Raw genomic sequence first — 20,829 nt, forward strand, 5'->3', positions numbered from 1 at the left:
TATTTAACCTTGTTTTATTATTAAATTTAAACCCCTAACCGTTTTTTATAAACTGAATCCAACATTTTACCTCATTAAATTATAAAATCTAAACTCGTTCATAAACTTAAACTAATATTTAACCTTGTTTAATTATAAAACATAAACTCTTACTCTCTGTTATAAACTCTAACCCTCCCTTATTATCCAAAACCAATATATTACTTTGTTTTTTCTGTTAACAAGGATATTATAACTTTGTTTTGGTGGGAGAAAATATTTTACAATTAAATATATATATTTGTAGTAGATTTTGATTGCGTAGAAAAAGAAAGTGTGAATAAAAGTGAATCCAAAAAAATTCAAAATAAAATCTCAATCAAAAGACACGATTGATTTTGTGATTATAACCAAATTCCCAATTGATATTGCTTGCCCTTCTTGCAGTCAAAATAGCTTCGTGTGGCAAAGTAAGATATGGGTTTTCGTTGATGGTTTTGTCTGGGAGCGATCTGGATATGATGATGTTTTTGTTAACAAATCCATGGTTGAATTTGTCTCAAGTTTGGGGATTCACATCGATATCCGATGCCGCCATTTCGATTCTCGTTCTTAGGGTCTTCGTTCTTTTTACCAAAGGCGTTATTGTCCGTGTGATGATAATATGGTTCATTCACGGTGTTTTTCCGGGTATGCCCGGTCTTCTCAGTCTGGCAGCAATAGTTGCCAACATCGTTTTAATGCAAATTTGCGCCCTTCGACGCATGTGGAACCCCGGAATCACTTCGGAGACATTTGCCGTGAAGATCTCTAACAACGTCTTTGGTTTGAGATGTATGAATGGATGGGATTACTTCGGTATCAAGCCAAATTTTCTAATGGGCACTATGACACCGATACGGACTAATTGGTATCGAGTTGTCGGTTTCTCAAAACTTTCTCCAGGAGCAACGAGCTTTGTGTATGTGATGTGGAGTTTCAAACAAAGAATGCCAATATGGCATACATATCACATTCGAGTAAGATGGCTAATGAAAGAGGAACATAACATGTTTAACAACATGTTATCGAGTAAGACTTATCGAAAGGAAGCATCGTTAAATTCACTTTTTCAGTTTCGTCATCTTCTGGCACATAATTTTGCTTTTGTAATAAGTTGGTTTCTGAAGTTTTGTATTGGCTTTGTACTTGCTATTGTAATACTAATTGTCTAATAAAAGTTTTTAGAAGGAAAAAAAAAAAAGTGAATCCAAAAAAATTCCGTTTCGAAAGATCTCAAATCTTTGGGAGATATATTTTACTAACATTCAGTTGAAACCCTAATTACGAAAACTTTTGTATATATATAAAAAGAGTCGGAAAAAAAAAAAAAAAGAAGAGATAATGGCTCCTGAGGAGAAGCTTCCGTGTGAACTGATTGAAGAGATACTCTCTCGTGTCCCTCCTGAATCTCTTGTTCGCTTCAGAACCGTTTCTAAGAAATGGAACGCCCTCTTCGACGATAAGATGTTCATTAACAACCACAAGATGACATTTCGATTCATCTTAGCAACCGAATCTAAGTTCTACTCGGTAAGCATGACTCCAAAGATAGAAGTGCGTGAGTTAAGTTTGGATATTCCCGGTTTAGAACTTAAACCTAAAATTTTGATTGATTGCAATGGGTTCTTGCTATGTGGCATGGAAAAAGAAGGCATCGTGGTTTGGAACCCGTGGTTAAGACAGGCTAAATGGATAAAGCCAAAGGTAAACCAACCTAGTTTGTGTTTCAATGGCATAGGTTATGAGTATGATAACATGAAACTTGAGAGTAGTGGTTACAAGACCCTTGTGTCTTATCCTAATGAATTAGACCCTACTAGATCAGTTTGGAAAATCCATGACTTTGCCTCCAATTCATGGAAATATACAAATTTGGTCATGAGTTGTAGTAGTGGTGTTACTTTATTCGGTGCAAGTGTATCACTGAATGGAATTTTGTATTGGGTTGCCTCTCATCTAAAGAATAATTCCTTGTTCGTCCTGGTTTACTACAATTTTTCCAATGAAAAGGTCTACAAGTTTTCTGATCTACCATGTGGGGAGAACCATCATCACGATGTTCTTGTTCTTAGGATTTTTAGGGAAGATCGGCTTTCGTTGTTAAAGCAATGCCATCTAACAAAGAAGATTGAGATTTGGGTGACCAAGAACAAGATTAGAAACTGCTCTAGTGGAGATGTGGATTCAGCGGAATGGATGAATTTCATGGAAGTGTCAACTCTTAACTTGCCGGTTTTAGTACACCCAAGTTACTTCATCGACGATAAAAAGCTCGTTGTGTGTTCTTGCGACCAAACTGGCCAAGCTTGGATCTATGTTGTGGGGGACAATAAGTTGATCAGTAAAATTCAAATAGATTCTGTGGTTGGTCCCTGGCCTTTGCATTGTAGCTTTTTCCCCAGTTTGGTCTCAATACCTCGAAGTCAAACTAAAAAAGCAGCATTACAAGTTTGATTTCATTAGTCTGGCTTCTTTTGTGGTTTTGGTATGTTATTTATTTACAACTATATTCTGTTTTCTAGTTTTCCTTTTTGTTTTCCTTTTTTTTTTCTTGGCATAATAATTTATTTTCGAACTTTTATAGCAAACTAGATTGAATGTTTACGGACTCAGTTTACATCTAACGATGCTGAGTTCTATCCCAAATTATTTTCTTTGGAAGCATTTGTTAGCTACTGCGATATAGCAATAAAAGCGTTTTCTTGTTCTACATGTTTTTTTTGTTCTGTTCTTATATGTTCTGTTCTACATGTTATTATATGTTTGCCAATTAATTTGAGAAAATGTATGGGTTCAACATGAATTATTATAATTCATATTGAAGAAACATGCTATATATTAACTTACAATCAGGTGAAAAGTTGTTCCCCAGTATCTCATCTATAAATAGGGAACAAAACACTAAGGGTGTGAATGGTAACATATAATTTGCGGAATTCACGAAAGAATTTTGAGAACCGCACTTAGAACACCAATCATCATTTATCATTACAAATTTGCGTTTTTTATATTTTTCTTAAAATGTATACTGCGTTTTTCATATACAGCGTAAAAGTACATGGACCCCCTTTTATAACTGAAACATCTTATTACCATGTGGTACAAGTAAAATACGCGATGAATGATATTCATTTCTTTTTCTTTAGCTATTAAAAATATATGTATATGTATAATTTTTGTATCTAAATACATATTTTTTATCTTTTTTATATCATATTTTTAAGGCGTGGACATTCGGGTATCTGTACCCATTTAGTTTTTTTTTTTCTTTTGGGTATCGGCTCTATTCAGGTATGATGTTAAGAACCATTCGGGTATTCTAAAAATTTGGTTCGGTTTCGATTCGAGTTCGGATCGGTTCGGTTATTTTAGTATAAATGCAAAAGTAACCAAAAATACTCAAAATATTTTCGGGTTTGGGTCGGTTCAGATTTTTTACTCATATATACCAATAACCAAAATACTAAATTTACCTAAAAAGAAAACTATAACATTGGTTACTTTTATCTCAAATATATTTAAATGTATATGAATTACTAAAAAAATCTAATATATTCGGATTTATAATTATTAATATATATTAATATATATATATATAATCTATAATCCGCACCGCAAGTAGTTTTTTTCACCAATCAAACATTATTTTGTACCGTTTATTTTGTACAAACCGCACTTGTCCCGCAAATATATTTCTCCCGCACATACCGCAGTTGAACCGTACCGCACTATAATAACGCTTTTTCCGCACAACAAAAACCGCGGTTACCATTCGGACCCTAAAGCTCCGAATGGTGACTGCGTTTTGCGGTATGGTTCAAATAGTAACGAAAATACATAGATACATATGTATATGTAGAGATTTTGATACTGTTACAGCATTGTTGCGATGTAGTTTTGAGTGCGGTTTTGGTTACCGTTCACAGCCTAAATTAACGTTGTAAGACCTGATGGTGCAAGTTGTTGCTCATTTTTTTTGCGTTTTTTCTTTTCTTTTTACAATTTCCTAATTTATAGCAAACTTGATCCACTATCTCGTTCTTCATCTTGACTTTGAGCCGGACATTATTTTGTTAAAAAAAAGGGCAAACGAAGCGCTGTCGTTTGGTTTCTACATTGTTGACTTGGCTAGCTTAACCCCAAATCTCGGATTAGGAAGCCAAAAATCCAACCCACATACAGACAATATATACATTTAGTACTAAAAAGACTGTTATGTTGATTTTCAACGAAAAATAATACTCTTCTATAGAAACAACATCCTCTTCTATAGCAGCGATAGTGTAGATAATTCCAACTGAAGCAATTCAACAACAACTATGAGAACAAAGGCTATCAACACCACGCATCTTCCCAATCAACACAAGAGAGAAAGATGGGAAGGTTTGGTACAAAAAGTGATTGATGGGCAACCTAAAAGCTATTTAGATATAGGGAAGATGTTTTTGAGATTAAAGTTTGAAGTCATTCCGCAATTTTTAATTAGAAGTGACCAATGTTGCCACTAGAATCTTATATTAAAGCTCAAAAACTTTCTTTTTCATTTTCTTTGTTTTGCTCGGGGAAGAATATAAGTGAGAAAGGAAAATGCTTTACATGTGTTACTAAAAAGGAATATAAATGGACCGATGAGTTAACTTAACGTCTGATGTGTCATTACCAAATCCTACGTGTGAGAAAAAATGTAATATCTATTGTGCCAAACACACATCAACATGAGCAATTCGCAAACTCCATAGAGGCATCCCTGACCACAGAGTGCGTTCAACACTTGCTTTACCTTTAACTTCCACCTATAAAAGCCTCATCAGTCTCTCTTATTATATTCACCAAACTCATATCAACACTAAAACCTCATCACACTTCTTCACTCGGTGAATCTTTCTTCAGGCCTCTTCATAACAGAAAAAAAAAATGATGTCTTACGTTGCTAACTTGGTCATCAAGAGTTTTGACCGTGCTTCCGTGGTGTATGTTGAAGATGTGGTGGATAGCTCTCGAGCGACATGTGTTGAGAATGGTGGTGATGACGATGACAGTGGCTATGATTATGCTCCTGCTGCGTGATTGTCTCCTATTAGTATAATGTAATTTAGAAGAAAAAAAGAGAGAGAGAGAGATGATAAGATAATTTAGATATTAGTTAGACCATTTATGTACTAGATTGTGTCTCGAGTTTTCTTGTCAATGAGCAAACATGGTTTCCTAGTGTCTTAGTCCTTAACCACAATCACTTTTTTTTGTCTCTTAATTTTGAAAGTTATCAGTGTAACATTCACTTTTACTAATTTTTAAGTGGTTAGTATTCACTTTCTTCATTCACCCAAGATTAAAAATTTCACTCGAAGAAATCCGGATCTAAAGTTTGAACCAACTGGTTCATCATTCAAGATGTGAAAATTTTACAATTTGAAAGTATACCAAAGGGGAGCCATACATGTATTTCATTAGTTCATCAATTTCTCTAATTTTTGTTTTAATCTTCTTTGGTTAATGAATTTGTACATTAATCGTTATTAGCTCATCGTATCTATTTATCCATCCAGAGCGGCAGACCCAAACTAGTTTGTAATAATTAGGTGTTTGTATACATGTAGATAAATACCATAAGAAACACCTCGACACTGTTACTCCACAAAATCAAGACATGTAGATAAATATTTTGGTGTTTTGGATGACTGCGCAAATATTTATTTATCAAGCTAGCATATTCTCGGAGAAAATTTATATGGTGTCAGTATAATTGTTTTACGCAAATATATATCTCCTTTGGACTGTAATAAGGGCCTCAAAATAGATACAATTGTTTTAACTAACCCTCAAGGGACAAATGAAACATATGCGGCTACTTCGTGGCAAATTGTTTTTTGTCTATAAATCCATTGCCAGTTAGTGATAACTAGCCATGGATTATTTTCATGGATAACTAGTCACAACATAGTTATATATTTCTCATTTTTTAATTTATGGCCAAATCATGAAAAAAACGTGGCTAAATTATGGCACAAAGAAATCAGACCAATATTTTTTTCATGGTTTTGTTAGTACTGTAGTGCAAGTGATACATATTATATGGATTGGTTTCATAGAATATGTTACATGTACGTAAATCATATATAGTTTTACAATTTATAAAACCCTAAATATCTTTCTACAAATGGTATGTAGTTTAGAGGTCGTTGGTTCCTGTTACGCTTGAGACGAACCTAATATTACATGTTGTGATTGTTGGCCTGAAGGGATTACAGTTTTCAGCCCAGAACCTCTTGGTATTAAAAACAAAATTGGTCTGTAGTTTGTTTGAGGAGGTATAAAAAGTCGAATCAGTCAAAGATACTAGAGGATGTACTAGAACAAGTAAACGTCTTGATTTCTTTCGATTTGTAATTATTGAATGTGATGCGGCTTTACAAGTACTGGACCACATTATGATTTCGTCCAATGTGTTGCGAAAAATCTCTTCATTATATGTGTGCCAAGCACACTTGTTTCTAAGCGCATCACAGTCTTTACTGAGGTTGACCTGAGGCTGAAATGGTAATAGATTGATCAGTTCATACTATTGTTAACTTTTTTTTTCACATATAATGATCCCAGTGGCGATCTCTCCTCCGCTCAGCAAACGCAAATAAATCTTCTAGCTTCCGTTTTGCTTAGTTTAAGCATTTTGTTTTGGTTCATTAACCACAAGAAAATGTTTTTTTCTGTTGAGTTTTTCGTCATATAAGACCTTGATAGTGATTCTTGCCTTGGGGGCAACATGGCTAATAATGATCAAGAATCGGAATATGGTCAAGCTGCACATGTCAAAAACGTTGACCAAGATGACGAAGATATCTATGACCTAGTTTTGCGTTGGGTCACACACGGACACGGGTTGTGACCTGGCTGGCTTCTAGAATATTTTCATTTGTTCGTTTTCTAGTTCTAGTTTAAATTCCCGAACTATTTATTTAGTTTAAGTTCCATTGCTAAAAAATTTATTAATAAGTACAATATTTAAAATAGTGTATTCCGATAACATGGAATCATATATACGATATTGTGTAATTTAGCACTTGACAAAACCTATAATTTATGAACAGGCTAGGTCACAAGGTACATGTACAACTAATTGTTAATAAATAACGAGAGATATCAATTCCCAAAATCACATTATTTAGAAGCGACCAATGTTGCCACTAGAATCTTATATAAAGCTCCAAAAGTCTTTCTTAATTTTATTTTTGTTGAGCTTGGGGAAGAATATTAGTGATAAAGGAAAATGCTTTACATGTGTTACTAGAAAGGAATATAAATGGACCAATGAGCTCACTTAACGTCTGATGTGTCATATTAAAATCCTACGTGTGAGGAAAAATGCAATAACTATTGTGCCAAACACACAGCAACATGAGCAATTCGAAAACTCCACAAGGCAGTCTTGACCACAGAGTGTGTTCCCCACTTGTTCTATCTTTGGCTTCCACCTATAAAAGCCTCATTAGTCTCTCTTATTATATTCACCAAACTCACATCAACATTTGAAGCTCATCATACTTCTTGTGGCTTTCTCTTTACACCTCTTCATTGCTTTCATATCTCTACTTTCATTCATATCCAACAAAAAATATCAATGATGTCTTTTGTCGCAAACTTGGCCATCAAGAGATTTGACCATGCTTCCACCGTGTATGTTGAAGATGTGGTAGATAGTTCTCGAGTGGCATATAGTGAGAATGGTGGTGATGACGATGACAGTGGCTATGATTATGCTCCTGCTGCGTGATTGTTTCCTATTAGTATATGATTGTAATTTAGGAGGAAACAAAAAGACAGAGATGATAAGGTAATTTAGATATCTAGCTAGGCCATGTATGTACTAAATAGTTTGGTGAGTCTTCTTATAGATGAACAAACATGGTTTCCATAGATGTTTACTTGTGGATTGATATTGTCTCTTAATTTTGAAAGTTAATTTAACTTTATAATATTGCTAGTTTCCAAAATTTTTACTTTTTTGATATTATATTTCTTTTAATAGATTTTTGTGTTTCTGGTTTTTACTATTCATTTACGCAACATGAAACTTTCCAATCGAAAAAGTCGAATTTAAAGTGTGAACAAATTGGTTTAGACTAAAGCGAAGTCACACATGTATGAACAAAATTCAGAATATGAATAAGACTAAAGGGAGGCGACCCATGTATTTAGATACCAGAAAGCATATGGGTTTGCTTGGTACACCAATTTGTCGTTCGCTCTATCCACACTGGCACGACTAGTACTACATTATTGAATTGGTTGGATTTGTTTGTTGTGGTAAATTGAACTCGCATCCTCCTCGCATAGGCGCTTTTCGGATGGTTAACATGATAAGCCATGTCGTAATACATATAGAAAATTTATTCACATGCATATCCCGGAAGGCAAACAAAATGGTGTCAGTGTTACGAGTCACACCAAATTGACTGACCGTTCATATTGATTGGTAAAAAGTTGAGATAAATGTAATGAGTCTCATAAATAAATGCTTTAACGCTGCGTCATCTGTAAATGGATGCATATCAATTTCGGAAGATAAATAGTTAGTATGCTATCTTATATGCATTATTGTCGTCTATGATGAATATAGTCAATTTTATCGGTCTGCAATAGGCAAATAAAACATGCAATTACTTTGGTCACGGACAAATTATTTTTATGGCTATTGAGACCATCTTTAAGTAATAAATAAAAAATACGATTATCCACGAACAAAGTAATCATCTGTTTTATTTGCCTATTGTAGACCGATAAAAGTGACTATATATATCATAGACGACATTGGCTATTACGTAACAAATAAAACGCAGTCCATCTTTAAGATTCGAGTTACCGTATCTCTTGATAGAGCGCATAAATTAAAATTACTTTTGTAAGAACTCTAAGGTTTTGAATTAGGGTTTTGAATTACGGATTTTTTTTGTCTTCAATCCTAAAATACATTTGAAGCGCATATATCGTTTTAATTATATAAACAACACCATAAAATTTTCGTTAATCCTAGACACCACAATTGGTTTACTAGGTGCCGTTTAAATTTTAGACAGGATATCAGTTCGTCAAAGGATCAAAGTTAAGTGCTCTAAATGAAAAAAAGAAAAGAAATCAATTAATTGAAAAACAATATGACGAAATTGATGAAGTTTTCCATAAAATTATTTTTTCATCATTTTTTCTCTTTTTGGGGCAACATCTATTGTTACCTATTATTCTTTATAACGATCTTTTTTCGCAGACATATATACTAGAAGTCTCACTTTACCTCCAATAATCACTACTCATTCGGTTATTCCAATATGAAATTAAACAGGGACTGGCTATTTTATTGACACGTTGTAGCCAAAGCGATATGTATACCCTAAATGTTTTATTTTGTCTTTTGATGCTTTACATGTAAAGCTTTATTCCATAAGATGTCTAGAAAAAATAAAGATTTTGATGTTCTGTTATTAATGAATGCTATATGTTGCTTTACATGAACTGGACCACATCATGATTTCCAATGTGTCGTTAGCAAATCCTACGTGTTGAGAAAAATCAATTTGTTATGTGTACCAAACACACTTGTTTCTAAGCACATCACACTCTTTAGTGAGGTTGACCTGAGGGTACACTGAAGGCAGACTGAGTTCACATTTTTGTTAACTTTCTTTTGGTGCATATATATATAAAGATTCCAATGATCTCTCATTGTCTCAACAAACGAAAATCTTTGTTTTCTATTTGCATAATTTAGCATTTTTTTTGGGTTCATTGACCAGAGAAAAAGAATGTTTTCTTTATCGGAGTTTGTTTTCCGCATATATGACCATATTAGTGAATCTTGCGTTGGGGGCGATACAACTAGTTATGATAAAGAAATTAAGTACCGTCAAGCTGCATATGCCGAAATAGGTGACCAAAATGAGGACGATATCTATGATTATGCTCCAGCAGCAGGAGTGCATCCATCATATGAATAGATAATTTGTTTGGATAATATACAATTATACATACACCGTACGTGATTTTGTATTTTCTTATAATAATTTGTGGCTCAGGCTGCTATAACATCATTGTAGATCCTTAAATAAGTGATTCTCTCAATCTATTTTCAATTTTCTTGCGTTGTTTTCTAGTAAAATGAAATGGAAATATGCCAAAACATAAATGTGAACGTAAGACCTTTATCATGTTCATAATATAATGGCACCACTCTATTTTCACCATATATATAAACGGCCTTAGTGATTAGCAAAAAAGAAAAGGAAATAGCCTTAGTGTTTGCTGGAAAAAAACAGTCCACGTATATAAAATCATGCACTACATAAATCTTGTTTTTTGTTAAATTGGTCCGATATTTTTGTAATAGTCGGAAAGAACATTCGATTCCTATAAATAAGACAAAACGTCAACGAAATAATCAAGATTCCTGAACATTAATGAATAACAAGAGTTTACACTATACTCGTGGCAAATAAAAACGCATATATGTGTTAAAACAGCAAGATTTGTTGGTAGTCTAATATATTTACAAAATACAGACAAATTAACTTTATGCACCATTATGTCGCCACTACAAATAATATTCCCATGAGATAAAAAAAGCTACACTTTTCTCTTGCTTTTCTTTTTTAAAAATAATATTTCATAAACAAATTTCCCCGAATAAGAAATGTAAAACTAATATATTTTATAGTGGACGTGTCATATAGCAAATCCTAGGTGTCAAAAAGTTCATTGTGGTTCGTAATTTAAATTGTGCCATTCAACATTTACTATCAACAGGTCACACTCCTTGCTGAGGTCAGTAGAGGACGGGAGTGAGTCTAAACTTTTCATCAACTTTTGTTCCCACATATAAATAGCCAATCGATCTCTCGTTCTCTTAACAAACTTTTGTGTCTCGTATTTTCTCTTACATCACTTAATTTATAATTTCCTTTTCCCATTTTTTTTCAAAAAAGGAACTATGATTTCTGTTTCTGAATTTGTTCTCTGCATAGATGACAATGTTAGTGGTACGTGCATGAGAGGTAAGGTCGTTATCAGTGATCAAGCATTTGTGTATGCTCAATCTGTTTATGTAGAAGACGGTGACAACGATGATGACGATATCTATGATTATGCTCCAGCAGCATGAATGGATCATATGAAACATGATTTTGTACCTTTATATATTAATGATTTTTTGCCCTAGGGTTTCTTTATGTTAGTTGATTTAATACCTTCAGTCTTTCACTATAAATCCTTTAATATTTGCTTCTATACACAGCTCTTTGTTTCACGTTATAGAAGCGATCGAACGAAAAATTTCAAAGCAATAACGTTTTATTATGCGCATTGAGATCATTACTAATTTTTTTTTATAAAAACAGTGATGTGCTAACATTCTTATGAAAAATAAAATTTATGATGTCTTACCATTCGTTGGGTTCGTTATTCCTAAAAATCATACATAAATTTTGCTAAGAAAACAAATGTCGAGCATATAATCCATGTACATTTTGTCTTCCAAAAAAAATGTTGGTTATTTAATTTTTTCACTGCCAAAGTTAAAACTTTACAGAAGATAGTTTGATCTTTATGACTAGTTTACCAAAATAAGTGAGAACTTGATATATAGTTTTCAATGAAGGAAAACGTACAAAATATGATTTCAATTGGTGTAATAAAATTACTCATGTGAAAACTGAATGTAAGTGAACATGTTGTGAGATGAGCGTAAGTCCAGTACTTGTGCTGATCGAGGATCTTTTAATGTGAGGAGCGAGTCCTTAAAACTTATGTGATTTCCCGAGTGATGATGTGAGTTGTTCTTGATTTGGATCTATATATTCCTTGCCTTCCAATTCTCGCAATTTATCGGTTGTAATAAAGCTCGAGGATATAGACAGTTAATAACTTGAATTTTGGAGAGGACGAAACGATGAGTTCAGGCCAAAATTTTCCACGAGAGACACATGGAACCAGCTTCGCACAACTTCAGCTACGGTTACGTGGCACACGGGAATTTGGTTCGCTCATGCCACACCGAAGTATTCTTTCTGCACATGGCTAGCGGTGCAAAACAGACTCACTACCGGCGATAGGATGCTCAAATGGAACATGGGACTGTCATCAACTTGTGTTCTCTGTAACAACACTATGGAAACACGGAACCATCTTCTTTTCTCCTGCTGCTACTCTGCAGAAATTTGGAGCAATCTAGCAAACAATATCTATCAGGCGAAGTTCTCAACAAGTTGGTCCTCTTTAGTAACCTCTCTCAGTACTTCTTGGCGGGACAGTAAAAGAGTTTTCTAGCACGTTATATCTTCCAAGCAGCCATTCACACCATATGGCATGAGAGAAATGGTAGAAGACATGGGGAACGTCCAAATACAGCAGCTCAATTAATCCGATGGCTTGACAAGCAAATAAGAAATCAAATATCAACCATCACCGCAAGTGGAGACTATCGATATGAGAAGGCTCTCCAATTATGGTTTCAATCAAGATCTTAAGCTTTCAAATCTCTTTATAACTTTTCTTTCTACTCTCTAAGTATAAGTTGCACTTGATGTACAAATGTTTGTTTACTTTTTGAATCTAATTTAACATTAAATTCAAAAAAAAATAACTTGAATTTTGTAGAAGTTTTGATCCATCAGAAGATTACGTAAAAACATTTAGGATCATTGAAACAAACATGGTAGGTGAAAAACTAAACTACTTAACTTTGGGTTGGTCGTTTAAAAACTGAAAAACTAAAAATTATAATCAAAGCAGTGATTATTTATTCGTTATACATATAGATATATACAAAGTGGCAGATCAAATTGTTTTAATGAAATTAAAACATGAAAACGAAGTGTATCATGAAGATAAATAAAAATCTCTACTTCTATCCATACTAAATTTTAAAGAACACTTATTGTTCTACGCCATTGACGGCTTAGTTTTCTCAGCCCACCGGTGAAAAGGCTTATATTCACTTGGCTATAAATGAATCGGTAATCGCTGTTTAGCAGCATGTATATTCTTCTTTAAGGTATCATTTAAGTGATTTCTCAAAATCAATTTATCGCTTCATTGATTTCAAAAGCGTCACTAATTTTGCTAACATCTATAGACCAATTGTTATTTGCTTCCATATTTTTTATATTTTTTTTTGTCACGGCCAGGACCAATGTTATAGGATCTACATTCTCGTAACTCTTAAACGTTTTTACTTTTTACATTCAAATCCAAAAAAAAAACATTCATTGTTAGACGAAGACTAGTTAACAAATATCACAATTATGAACTCGTTAATGGTTTCTTGAGCTCTTGCATATTTGTATCGAAAGTTATAAGAATGATAAAAGAGAGGTTGATGAGAAAACCAAGTGTCCAACTATTTCCAGTGAGAATAATCTCAACAAGTACATAAAAGGCCCTAAGCAACAAATTCGTATATAAGAACCGAGTTTTCTACTCTTTGGTCAAAAACTGAAAGTAACAAATCCACTCATGCCGCTGGAGCATAATCTTAGATAATGTCGTCATCATCGTCGCCGTTTTCCACATATGCAACCTGAGGGTATTCAAATTCTCCATTATTGTAAGTAACATCTCCTCGGATGAATGTTTCACCAACTTGGTCCCATTTGCACAGAACAAACTTGTAAATAGAAAACATATTTTTTTTGGTTAATGAAGAAAACAAAATACTAAATAAAGCAAATAGGAAACAGAAAGAGGTTTATGAGGTTGGTGAAGGAATATGAGATATCGCTGGGATATTTATATATGCAACAAAACTCACAAAGGTTAGAAATTTTTTGGACTCATTGTGTCTCTGGTCAACCTCAGTAAAGTGTGTGATATGCTTAGAAACAAGTGTGCTTGGCACAAAATACTTCTTTTATACCAACACATGTAAAGCTAGCAGCACTTATTCAATTAATTACACTATAAAAAATAACATTAGTTTATGGAAGAAACCAATTGGATCAAGATTGAACTCGAATATGGAAGTTTCATCCCTCACTAAAGCTTCCCCTACTACTAGACCACAAATACTTCGGCGACAAACGACATTATGTTGCCACAACAAATAATATTCTCATGAGATAAAAAGCTTTAACTTTTATAACTTTCCTTCTTTTAAAGTAGCCAAACAACAAGTGTAAACCAATATGTGTGGGCGGACGTGTCAGAATAAATCCCATGTGTCAAAGAGTGTAGTGGGATTCGTAATTTTTATTGTGCTATTCCACAATTTATACCAGCATGTCACACTCCTTATTGAGGTCAGTAGAAGACGGAAACGAGTCCAAACATACATCCACTTTTGTTTCACCTATAAAGAGTCCAATGATCTCTTGTTTTCTCATCAAACTCAAATCAATCTTTTTTGTTTTGCATTTTCTCTTCGACGCTTGATAAGCATTTCGTTTCCAAAAAAAAAAAAAATGGTTTCTGTCTCCGAACTTGTTCTCTACGTACATGAGAATGTCTACGAAACATGCATTGGAGTCAACATCGCTAACAATGATCAAGTATTTGAGTATGCTCAAACTGCATTTGTCGAAAACGGTGACAACGATGATGACGTTATCTATGATTACGCTCCAGCAGCATGAATGAATTTTATCTCTATTAGGCTAAAGCGTAGTGAACCAACCATGATTTTGTACTTCGTATATTAATTATTTAACGGCCCTAGGGCTTCCTTTATGTTTTGTCTACTTAACACTTTCACTATAAATCGTCGAGCATTTTATTCTCTCAAGCTCACTTGATTTCACTTTATTTATTTTAATGAAAAAATAAACGAAAATAGTGCAGTATCATTACATATAGCCTGTAAATTGTGATGATCATGGTAGTTAAAGTATCATGATACCATTTAAGGAGTCTTCTAGAAACCAAAACTTCGTTTTGCCAAAAAAAAACAAAAAACAAAATCCTTCTTTAAAATTTTAAAATATAATATTAAAATTAAAAAAATATTTTGATAAATCGAATTACAATATTATTTAATTTTAAATGCACAATTGATACAAATATATAAATTAACATATTATGCTTGTCACACTTGTTTAGGTTTCACACGTATTGATTATCAGTTTTTTTGTTGTGCCAAAATTCTTTAAAATCTTCTCTTTACAATATCTTTTCATTAGTTATATGCGAGTGATGAACATAAATAATTCTTTTTACTTTGCCAAAAAAAAATAAAAAAAAATCTTTTTACTGCAGTGATAAGAGTTATGCAATTTTTTTTCTATATATGTAAATTTTAGAGTTCATCTTCTAACCATCACAATAATTGAAGATAAATCAAAATTCAAAATATCTATCTAACATTAACATAGATTGGAATGTTATATTGTACACTAAGTATATATATAGTATAACTTACTATAATGATCTAAATTCAGGATTGTAATAAACTCAAAAGTCAAAAAAGTATGAAAAGACGTACTAATAATATTCACGTAGTTTAATTAGATGAATCAAGTTTTATACAATAAGATTTACTCAATTAGCTTGGGCCTATGATAGAGAAATATTGTAACAGCAATATGGTATGTTTTGATTCAACAACACCAAATTACTAAAAGAAATGGCCCAGTCAATTACAAATCGAGAAGGCAATGGTATGATTATATATAGATGGTCGTTGTAAATTTAATAATGTGGAAATTAAAGCAAATAAATCAAATTTTGGGATAAAAGTAAGGCACGGCCAAAAAGGAGTTGGGTTCTTGGTGTAATTATGACTTTGTGGGAGCATGTGAATGAAATAATGGTGGTCATAGATTTAGAGCTTTCCTAAAAATAAGATATATATGATGTCAAAAGAAAAACAATAGATCTATACAGAATCCAAAGACATTTCAGAAGAAAAACCATTGATAAACATACACTAAGCTTCTGTTATATATTTTGCTAAAGTACAGTTAGCTTCTCGAGGATGTAAAAATGTCCTAATTCTTGAAGGAATATAGATTACAAACAAAGATCCTGAAGGTATGTTTCTTTTAATTATTGAATATAACCACAATATCAAAATGTTGAAGAAGGTTAAGATAAGGTCGATTTCTTTGTTTTACACGTATTTTATTGGTGAGTAAGAAAAATTACAAAATGTAAAACAGAAAAGAAGATCTATACTATCTTTGCGTGTCATGATAACGTTAGTTTGGTGCCATGTCTTATAGTTTCTCTATCACTTTCATGTATTTTGCTTCAAGTAAGATATGATATTTTTTCAACATAATCAACTTAGAACTTTTTTGAGATGAATTCGTAAAGTTGTTTTCTATTTACTTAACCCTGATTTGTCTTAATATCCGGAAGCCTAATTAGGATGATTTTGTACTTTCAGAATCTAATCTTGGTCAATGGTCGTAATATTTCTTTAATTGTTCATCAGATAATAAACAGTAGAAAGGTATGAAAACGAAAGTGGTGTTGCGTGCATTGAAAAGAACACAAGTGATGTTAGATAAACTGTCATTGTGCAGCTCAGTTTTGTCTATAAATCCTAAACTCAGAAATTATCTAGAGATTTCAACCTTTCACTCATTTGTATTCTATTACAAATCATTGAGTTTAGAAATAAAATTTGCAGCTGAGAATGGTATTTTGCGGTGACGACGTTGCCACAGGGGTGAGAGATGCTATCACTTATTGTTACAGATGCAAAGGCAGAAAAGTTACACTTTCTGATCACGAAGCCGATGATGATAACAAGCCTATCGGGGATTTTGACTACGACCATGAAGTAACTAGAAAACTCATTCATTTGCCTTTGTTTTTCATTTTTGCTTTCTTCTATAACTATTCTTCGACAACACGAATTACACGAATTACACAACCTTTCGTTTTGTGATTGTTGATTTCAGGTTGTTGTTTTCGAGATCAGAAGTCGGGCGATGGAAAAACTAAGGAAGAAGCGAAGGACAGGAATGGAGGGGCTAACTTACAAATTCGTAAAAGAATATGACATCGAAAACGAATTCTGTTCGGTAAGAAGCAGTTTTTCGGAATGTTGCATGAGTGATATCAGCATAGAAGGATACATGACAGCGAAAACTGAGTTCTCAAGGAGTTCAAGCTTGAAAGGTTTAGAGCTGGAGAATCAATGGAAGATGCATTACGTTAATGAAATTAAGAAAGGATCAGTGATTCAAGAGTTCTGTCATTGCCAAGGATGGCCATTTGGATTGGGACGAAAAGCTGCGTTGCTTCCACCGCTTCCAAAGTCACCTGCAGAGTCATGGTCTTGGAGGAAGCCTACAAGAGTTACTCCAGTTCCTTTTGTTTGACAAAAAGGTAGCTCAAAATATTGAATCATTATAAACAAAAGATCTCTCATAAAAGGAAACAGTAACAAATGAACACAAATTCATGTGAGTTTATTTTTCAATTGGTGTTAAGCTCTAAATTTTAAAGCTTCATTTGGAGGAAACAATGAACAGACTCACCTGATATGTCTTTTGGTCAGATTGACCTTTATTATGTGCTAAGACAAAATAACGCAATAACAACATAACAAGCTTCGCACGTAATTCTAGATCTTCTCTTTTTGTTTTAGGCCCTTTGCTCCACGTAAGATCCCGAGAGTCCTGAGGTTCCAAGAACAGTAACCTACAAAAATATTAAAACAAAGCGTTAGCAAGACAACTACTGGTTCAGTGGTTTCGTCTAAATGAAAACACTAGTTTCTGCCAAATTCTATATGATTTCATTCGGATAGCTAGCCTAAAAGATGCATAAGGTTGAGAAAAAAAGATCACATATAGTACGAGTGAGACTTTGGAGGACAAGTTGAAATCGTAAATAATTATGCAAACTCATACTTTAATCAGGCTTATTCTAGCTTATATGATGCTGTCAAAGATGCAAATCAACAGAGTACGTGTTTTGAGAGTATAGATCAGATTTGATTACCTTTCCCCATTCAGAACCAAGCCCGCTGCATCTCATCTTCAAGTGGATCATCTTAGTCCCCAACTCCATCTCAACCTTCTTCTTCAAGTAGACTTCTTCAGGTTCAAAGGAGTCTAGATACTCAGCATACCTCTGATAAGCAGTACGCAGCGCATCGGTTATATCATTTGGTAAAGGCTTCACACCCTGCACACAATACAACTAAAACATCAAACAACCAGAAATCAAGAAAATGGTTTAGTGAAGGAAACAAACAAACAAACCTCCCCACTCATTCCAATGCTATCATCGATTTCCATCTTAATCGAAGTGAGAATCCCACCAAATTCCTCTACAGCTTCAGCTGCTCGGAACACATTTTTCAAAGCCTCTTGCCCTGCCTTGTCATCTGTGTTTTTCGATATCGCGGTTTTAGCATCTTTAACAACAGCAGAAGGAAGCTCAGCCCAATCTGCAGCCATCAAGTCTTTGAATGCATTCAGAACATCAGAGTCTTCCATTTCAGGCATGTGAGAAACATCTTCGCTAAATCTCCGGACCTGTCCCATTCCCATTGCACGAGGATACTGCAAATCTGCGTATTTTTACAGTCAAATACGAAGTGCACGCACAAATAGACCTCTCAAAACACCTAATCAATGTATCTACAAAATGCATTCGTAAAGAAATCAGGAGGCTCACCACGAGAAACACTTGCATACGAAATGAACGAGCCTTTATTGATCTGAACATCACCAATCACAGAAGCGTTCGGAGCCACAGTAATCAACGTCCGATGCCTCGACACTGAAAACAAACCACAAATTTCTCAAATCAAAGTTTTCAATCTAAACTACAAATTTCTCGAATCAAAAGGAAATTATTGATACAAATGAGAGATACAGAATTGGATCTAGGGTTCAATAGAGCGAAGCAAGTGGAAGCTTACGATGTTTCTCGATGTGGTGGCTTCCTTGAAGAAGAGAACCAACGCGAGCTTGGGCTTGGGCAGTTCCACGAATCCGATTACCCACAGTGTGAATCGCTCGTCCTAGGGTTCCCATTTTTCTGATTTTTCCGATTACCCAAAGAGAGAGACAGAGAGGGACAGAGAGAGCTTGTTTTGAAGAAGAGAACCAACGCGATCGCTTTATTCAGTTCGTTGATTTTGTTGTTGACCTCCAAACCATATCAAATTGAACCAAACCGAAACTTTTTAATCTAAGCTTAACCAAATAAATAGGGCTGGCTGAAAATAACCGAAATACATACAGAACGGTTCGCTTGTCGGTTTTTTTCCTTAAGGTTCCGATTGCTAAAATTGCATAATAGCATAATGACATAAATTGTAGAATAAAAATTTCGCAGAATGAAAATTTGCAAACTAAAAAATCGTCGAATGAAACTAATTTTAAAATATATTAATTGGATATATTTTGCAAAATGACAAATAAATATTTCAAGAAGATCATGAGACTGCCACAAACCGAAGAACACATAGGACGACACGAGGCAAATGAATGGCTGGAAGCAAACAGTTATACTGAAGGCACAAGAGGTAGTCAAACAAACAAGAATACGGTTCATGACAGAGGTTCTCAATGGCGACCACCACCAAGAGGATGGGTGAAGTGTAATTTTGACAGTGGCTTTATGCTGGGACGATCCTTTACAAATACGGGATGGTTGATAAGGGACGATGAAGGAAAGGTTTTAATTACAGGCTGTTGAAAACTACCATCGACTAATTCACCTTTACAGGCGGAAGCTACCGGGTTGTTACATGTCCTTCAAGTAGTTTGGGCTTGTGGAATAAAAAATGTTTGTTTTGATGGAGACAACCAAGAACTTATAGCAACTATCAATAATGGTGATGATCATTCTCTGATAGGGGCTCTTCTTTACGATATTCGTCATTGGATGGCCAAACTATCCAACGTATCTCTACTCCATGTCAATCGTGAACGAAATAGTGCTGCAGATAAGATGGCTCAATACGTTCTGTCTACTACTACTCTGTATCAGTTCTTTATTGTCCCTCCTCGTTTCTTACTTTCTTATTTGTATCAACCTTATACAATTTAATAAAGTTGAAGTTGTTAAAAAAAAAATATTATATTAACAATATATATGTAGATATATATATATATATATAAACTTAATAAAAAATAATGTTTAAAACAAATTAGTATATTTGAGTAATTTTCGATACTAAAAATGTAAGATAATTAAAATTTATTAAAAAGTTATGAAAATGTTTTTTTGTATTACTAATGATATAATTTTGTGTAAACTATGATACTTTTTTTTTTACAATTGCTAATATTTGTATGCATAGAATAATAAGATTATATTATGCAAATAAATAATTATATACACACTTTTTGGCATAATGAATTTTTACTTAAAACAAAAATACAAATCTTACGTTTTTGCGTTTTCTAATACAATTATGCAGATTTTTTTTATTGGCAAATTTTCTGCATTATGTGTGTTACCAATAAGAGCCTAAATTGTTTTCAGATTATCGTATAAGAGTTAAGATCAATGTAAAAAATAACACAAATCGATATATTAATTAAATAATAAATTTTTGAAAATTTTATGTAAATATATGGTCTCATTAATATCATAAATTAATAATTGTAAAAGTTTTTTTAAATATATATATGTTATACGGAAGAAAAATAGTGAAATATGAATTTGCTAATATTTTTATTTTTATTTATATTAATTCTTGGTAAAGTTTATTTAATATCTTTTTACTACATCGAAAACGTTCTTTTTTTTATTTTCTAAAGTTAATAATTTATTATTATTTGAGGTTTAACGTTACCATCGTAAAGTTAAAAATATAATGATTATAAAGAAGAAGAAAAAATTCAGACATAATATTTT

General features: G+C 33.4%; 6 protein-coding genes, 2 long non-coding RNA genes, 2 other non-coding genes and 2 pseudogenes across 13 annotated transcripts; 9 read left to right on the forward strand and 3 right to left on the reverse strand.

The window, feature by feature from the left end:
• Window positions 1–398: 398 nt before the first annotated feature.
• Window positions 399–1,210, forward strand: AT1G47389 (uncharacterized protein). Its single transcript, NM_001160936.2, has one exon. The coding sequence runs from the start codon at window positions 471–473 to the stop codon at window positions 1,191–1,193; it is 723 nt and encodes a 240-aa protein (NP_001154408.1). The 5' UTR covers window positions 399–470; the 3' UTR covers window positions 1,194–1,210.
• Window positions 1,211–1,362: 152 nt separating this feature from the next.
• On the forward strand, window positions 1,363–2,475 carry AT1G47390 (F-box and associated interaction domains-containing protein; the record flags this gene model as incomplete). Its single annotated transcript, NM_103633.1, has 1 exon — window positions 1,363–2,475. One exon carries the CDS (start codon window positions 1,363–1,365, stop codon window positions 2,473–2,475), a length of 1,113 nt encoding a protein of 370 aa, NP_564505.1.
• Window positions 2,476–4,816: 2,341 nt separating this feature from the next.
• On the forward strand, window positions 4,817–5,649 carry AT1G47395 (uncharacterized protein). The gene has a single exon (NM_179449.2). It carries the CDS (start codon window positions 4,936–4,938, stop codon window positions 5,086–5,088), a length of 153 nt encoding a protein of 50 aa, NP_849780.1. The 5' UTR covers window positions 4,817–4,935; the 3' UTR covers window positions 5,089–5,649.
• Window positions 5,650–7,525: 1,876 nt separating this feature from the next.
• Window positions 7,526–8,304, forward strand: AT1G47400 (uncharacterized protein). The gene has a single exon (NM_103634.3). It carries the CDS (start codon window positions 7,637–7,639, stop codon window positions 7,787–7,789), a length of 153 nt encoding a protein of 50 aa, NP_175173.2. The 5' UTR covers window positions 7,526–7,636; the 3' UTR covers window positions 7,790–8,304.
• Window positions 8,305–8,613: 309 nt separating this feature from the next.
• On the forward strand, window positions 8,614–8,827 carry MIR5664. The gene has a single exon (NR_139235.1). It is a non-coding gene; the product is annotated as a microRNA ath-MIR5664 precursor (primary transcript).
• Window positions 8,828–10,807: 1,980 nt separating this feature from the next.
• Window positions 10,808–11,319, forward strand: AT1G07367. Its single transcript, NR_139236.1, is given in 2 exon segments — window positions 10,808–11,061; window positions 11,069–11,319. It is a non-coding gene; the product is annotated as an other RNA (long non-coding RNA).
• Window positions 11,320–11,497: 178 nt separating this feature from the next.
• On the forward strand, window positions 11,498–12,600 carry AT1G47405 (annotated as a pseudogene; the record flags this gene model as incomplete). Its single annotated transcript has 1 exon — window positions 11,498–12,600.
• A 733-nt stretch (window positions 12,601–13,333) lies between these two features.
• Window positions 13,334–13,743, reverse strand: AT1G09505. The gene has a single exon (NR_143496.1). It is a non-coding gene; the product is annotated as an uncharacterized misc_RNA (transcript).
• Window positions 13,744–14,192: 449 nt separating this feature from the next.
• On the reverse strand, window positions 14,193–14,845 carry AT1G07373. The gene has a single exon (NR_139237.1). It is a non-coding gene; the product is annotated as an other RNA (long non-coding RNA).
• Window positions 14,846–15,890: 1,045 nt separating this feature from the next.
• On the forward strand, window positions 15,891–17,492 carry AT1G47410 (uncharacterized protein). 2 transcript variants are annotated; one of them, NM_001198231.2, is made up of 3 exons: window positions 15,891–16,026; window positions 16,631–16,783; window positions 16,905–17,465. In NM_001198231.2, the coding sequence occupies exons 2-3, from the start codon at window positions 16,637–16,639 to the stop codon at window positions 17,325–17,327; spliced, it is 570 nt and encodes a 189-aa protein (NP_001185160.1). In that variant the 5' UTR covers window positions 15,891–16,026; window positions 16,631–16,636; the 3' UTR covers window positions 17,328–17,465. The 2 variants fall into 2 exon arrangements, with proteins under 2 accessions (NP_001185160.1, NP_175174.1); NM_103635.3 differs by lacking the exon at window positions 15,891–16,026 and having other exon boundaries at window positions 16,247–16,783; window positions 16,905–17,492.
• Window positions 17,337–19,082, reverse strand: SDH5 (succinate dehydrogenase 5). Its single transcript, NM_103636.3, has 5 exons — window positions 18,881–19,082; window positions 18,634–18,738; window positions 18,216–18,526; window positions 17,953–18,138; window positions 17,337–17,649 (listed from the first exon to the last, which is right to left on the reverse strand). Exons 1-5 carry the CDS (start codon window positions 18,993–18,995, stop codon window positions 17,593–17,595), a joined length of 774 nt encoding a protein of 257 aa, NP_564506.1. The 5' UTR covers window positions 18,996–19,082; the 3' UTR covers window positions 17,337–17,592.
• Window positions 19,083–19,320: 238 nt separating this feature from the next.
• AT1G47430 lies at window positions 19,321–20,010 on the forward strand (annotated as a pseudogene). The gene has a single exon.
• The last annotated feature ends 819 nt before the right edge of the window (window positions 20,011–20,829 follow it).

This window comes from Arabidopsis thaliana, assembly GCF_000001735.4.
Source record: "Arabidopsis thaliana chromosome 1 sequence".
Classification (NCBI taxonomy): Eukaryota; Viridiplantae; Streptophyta; class Magnoliopsida; order Brassicales; family Brassicaceae; genus Arabidopsis; species Arabidopsis thaliana.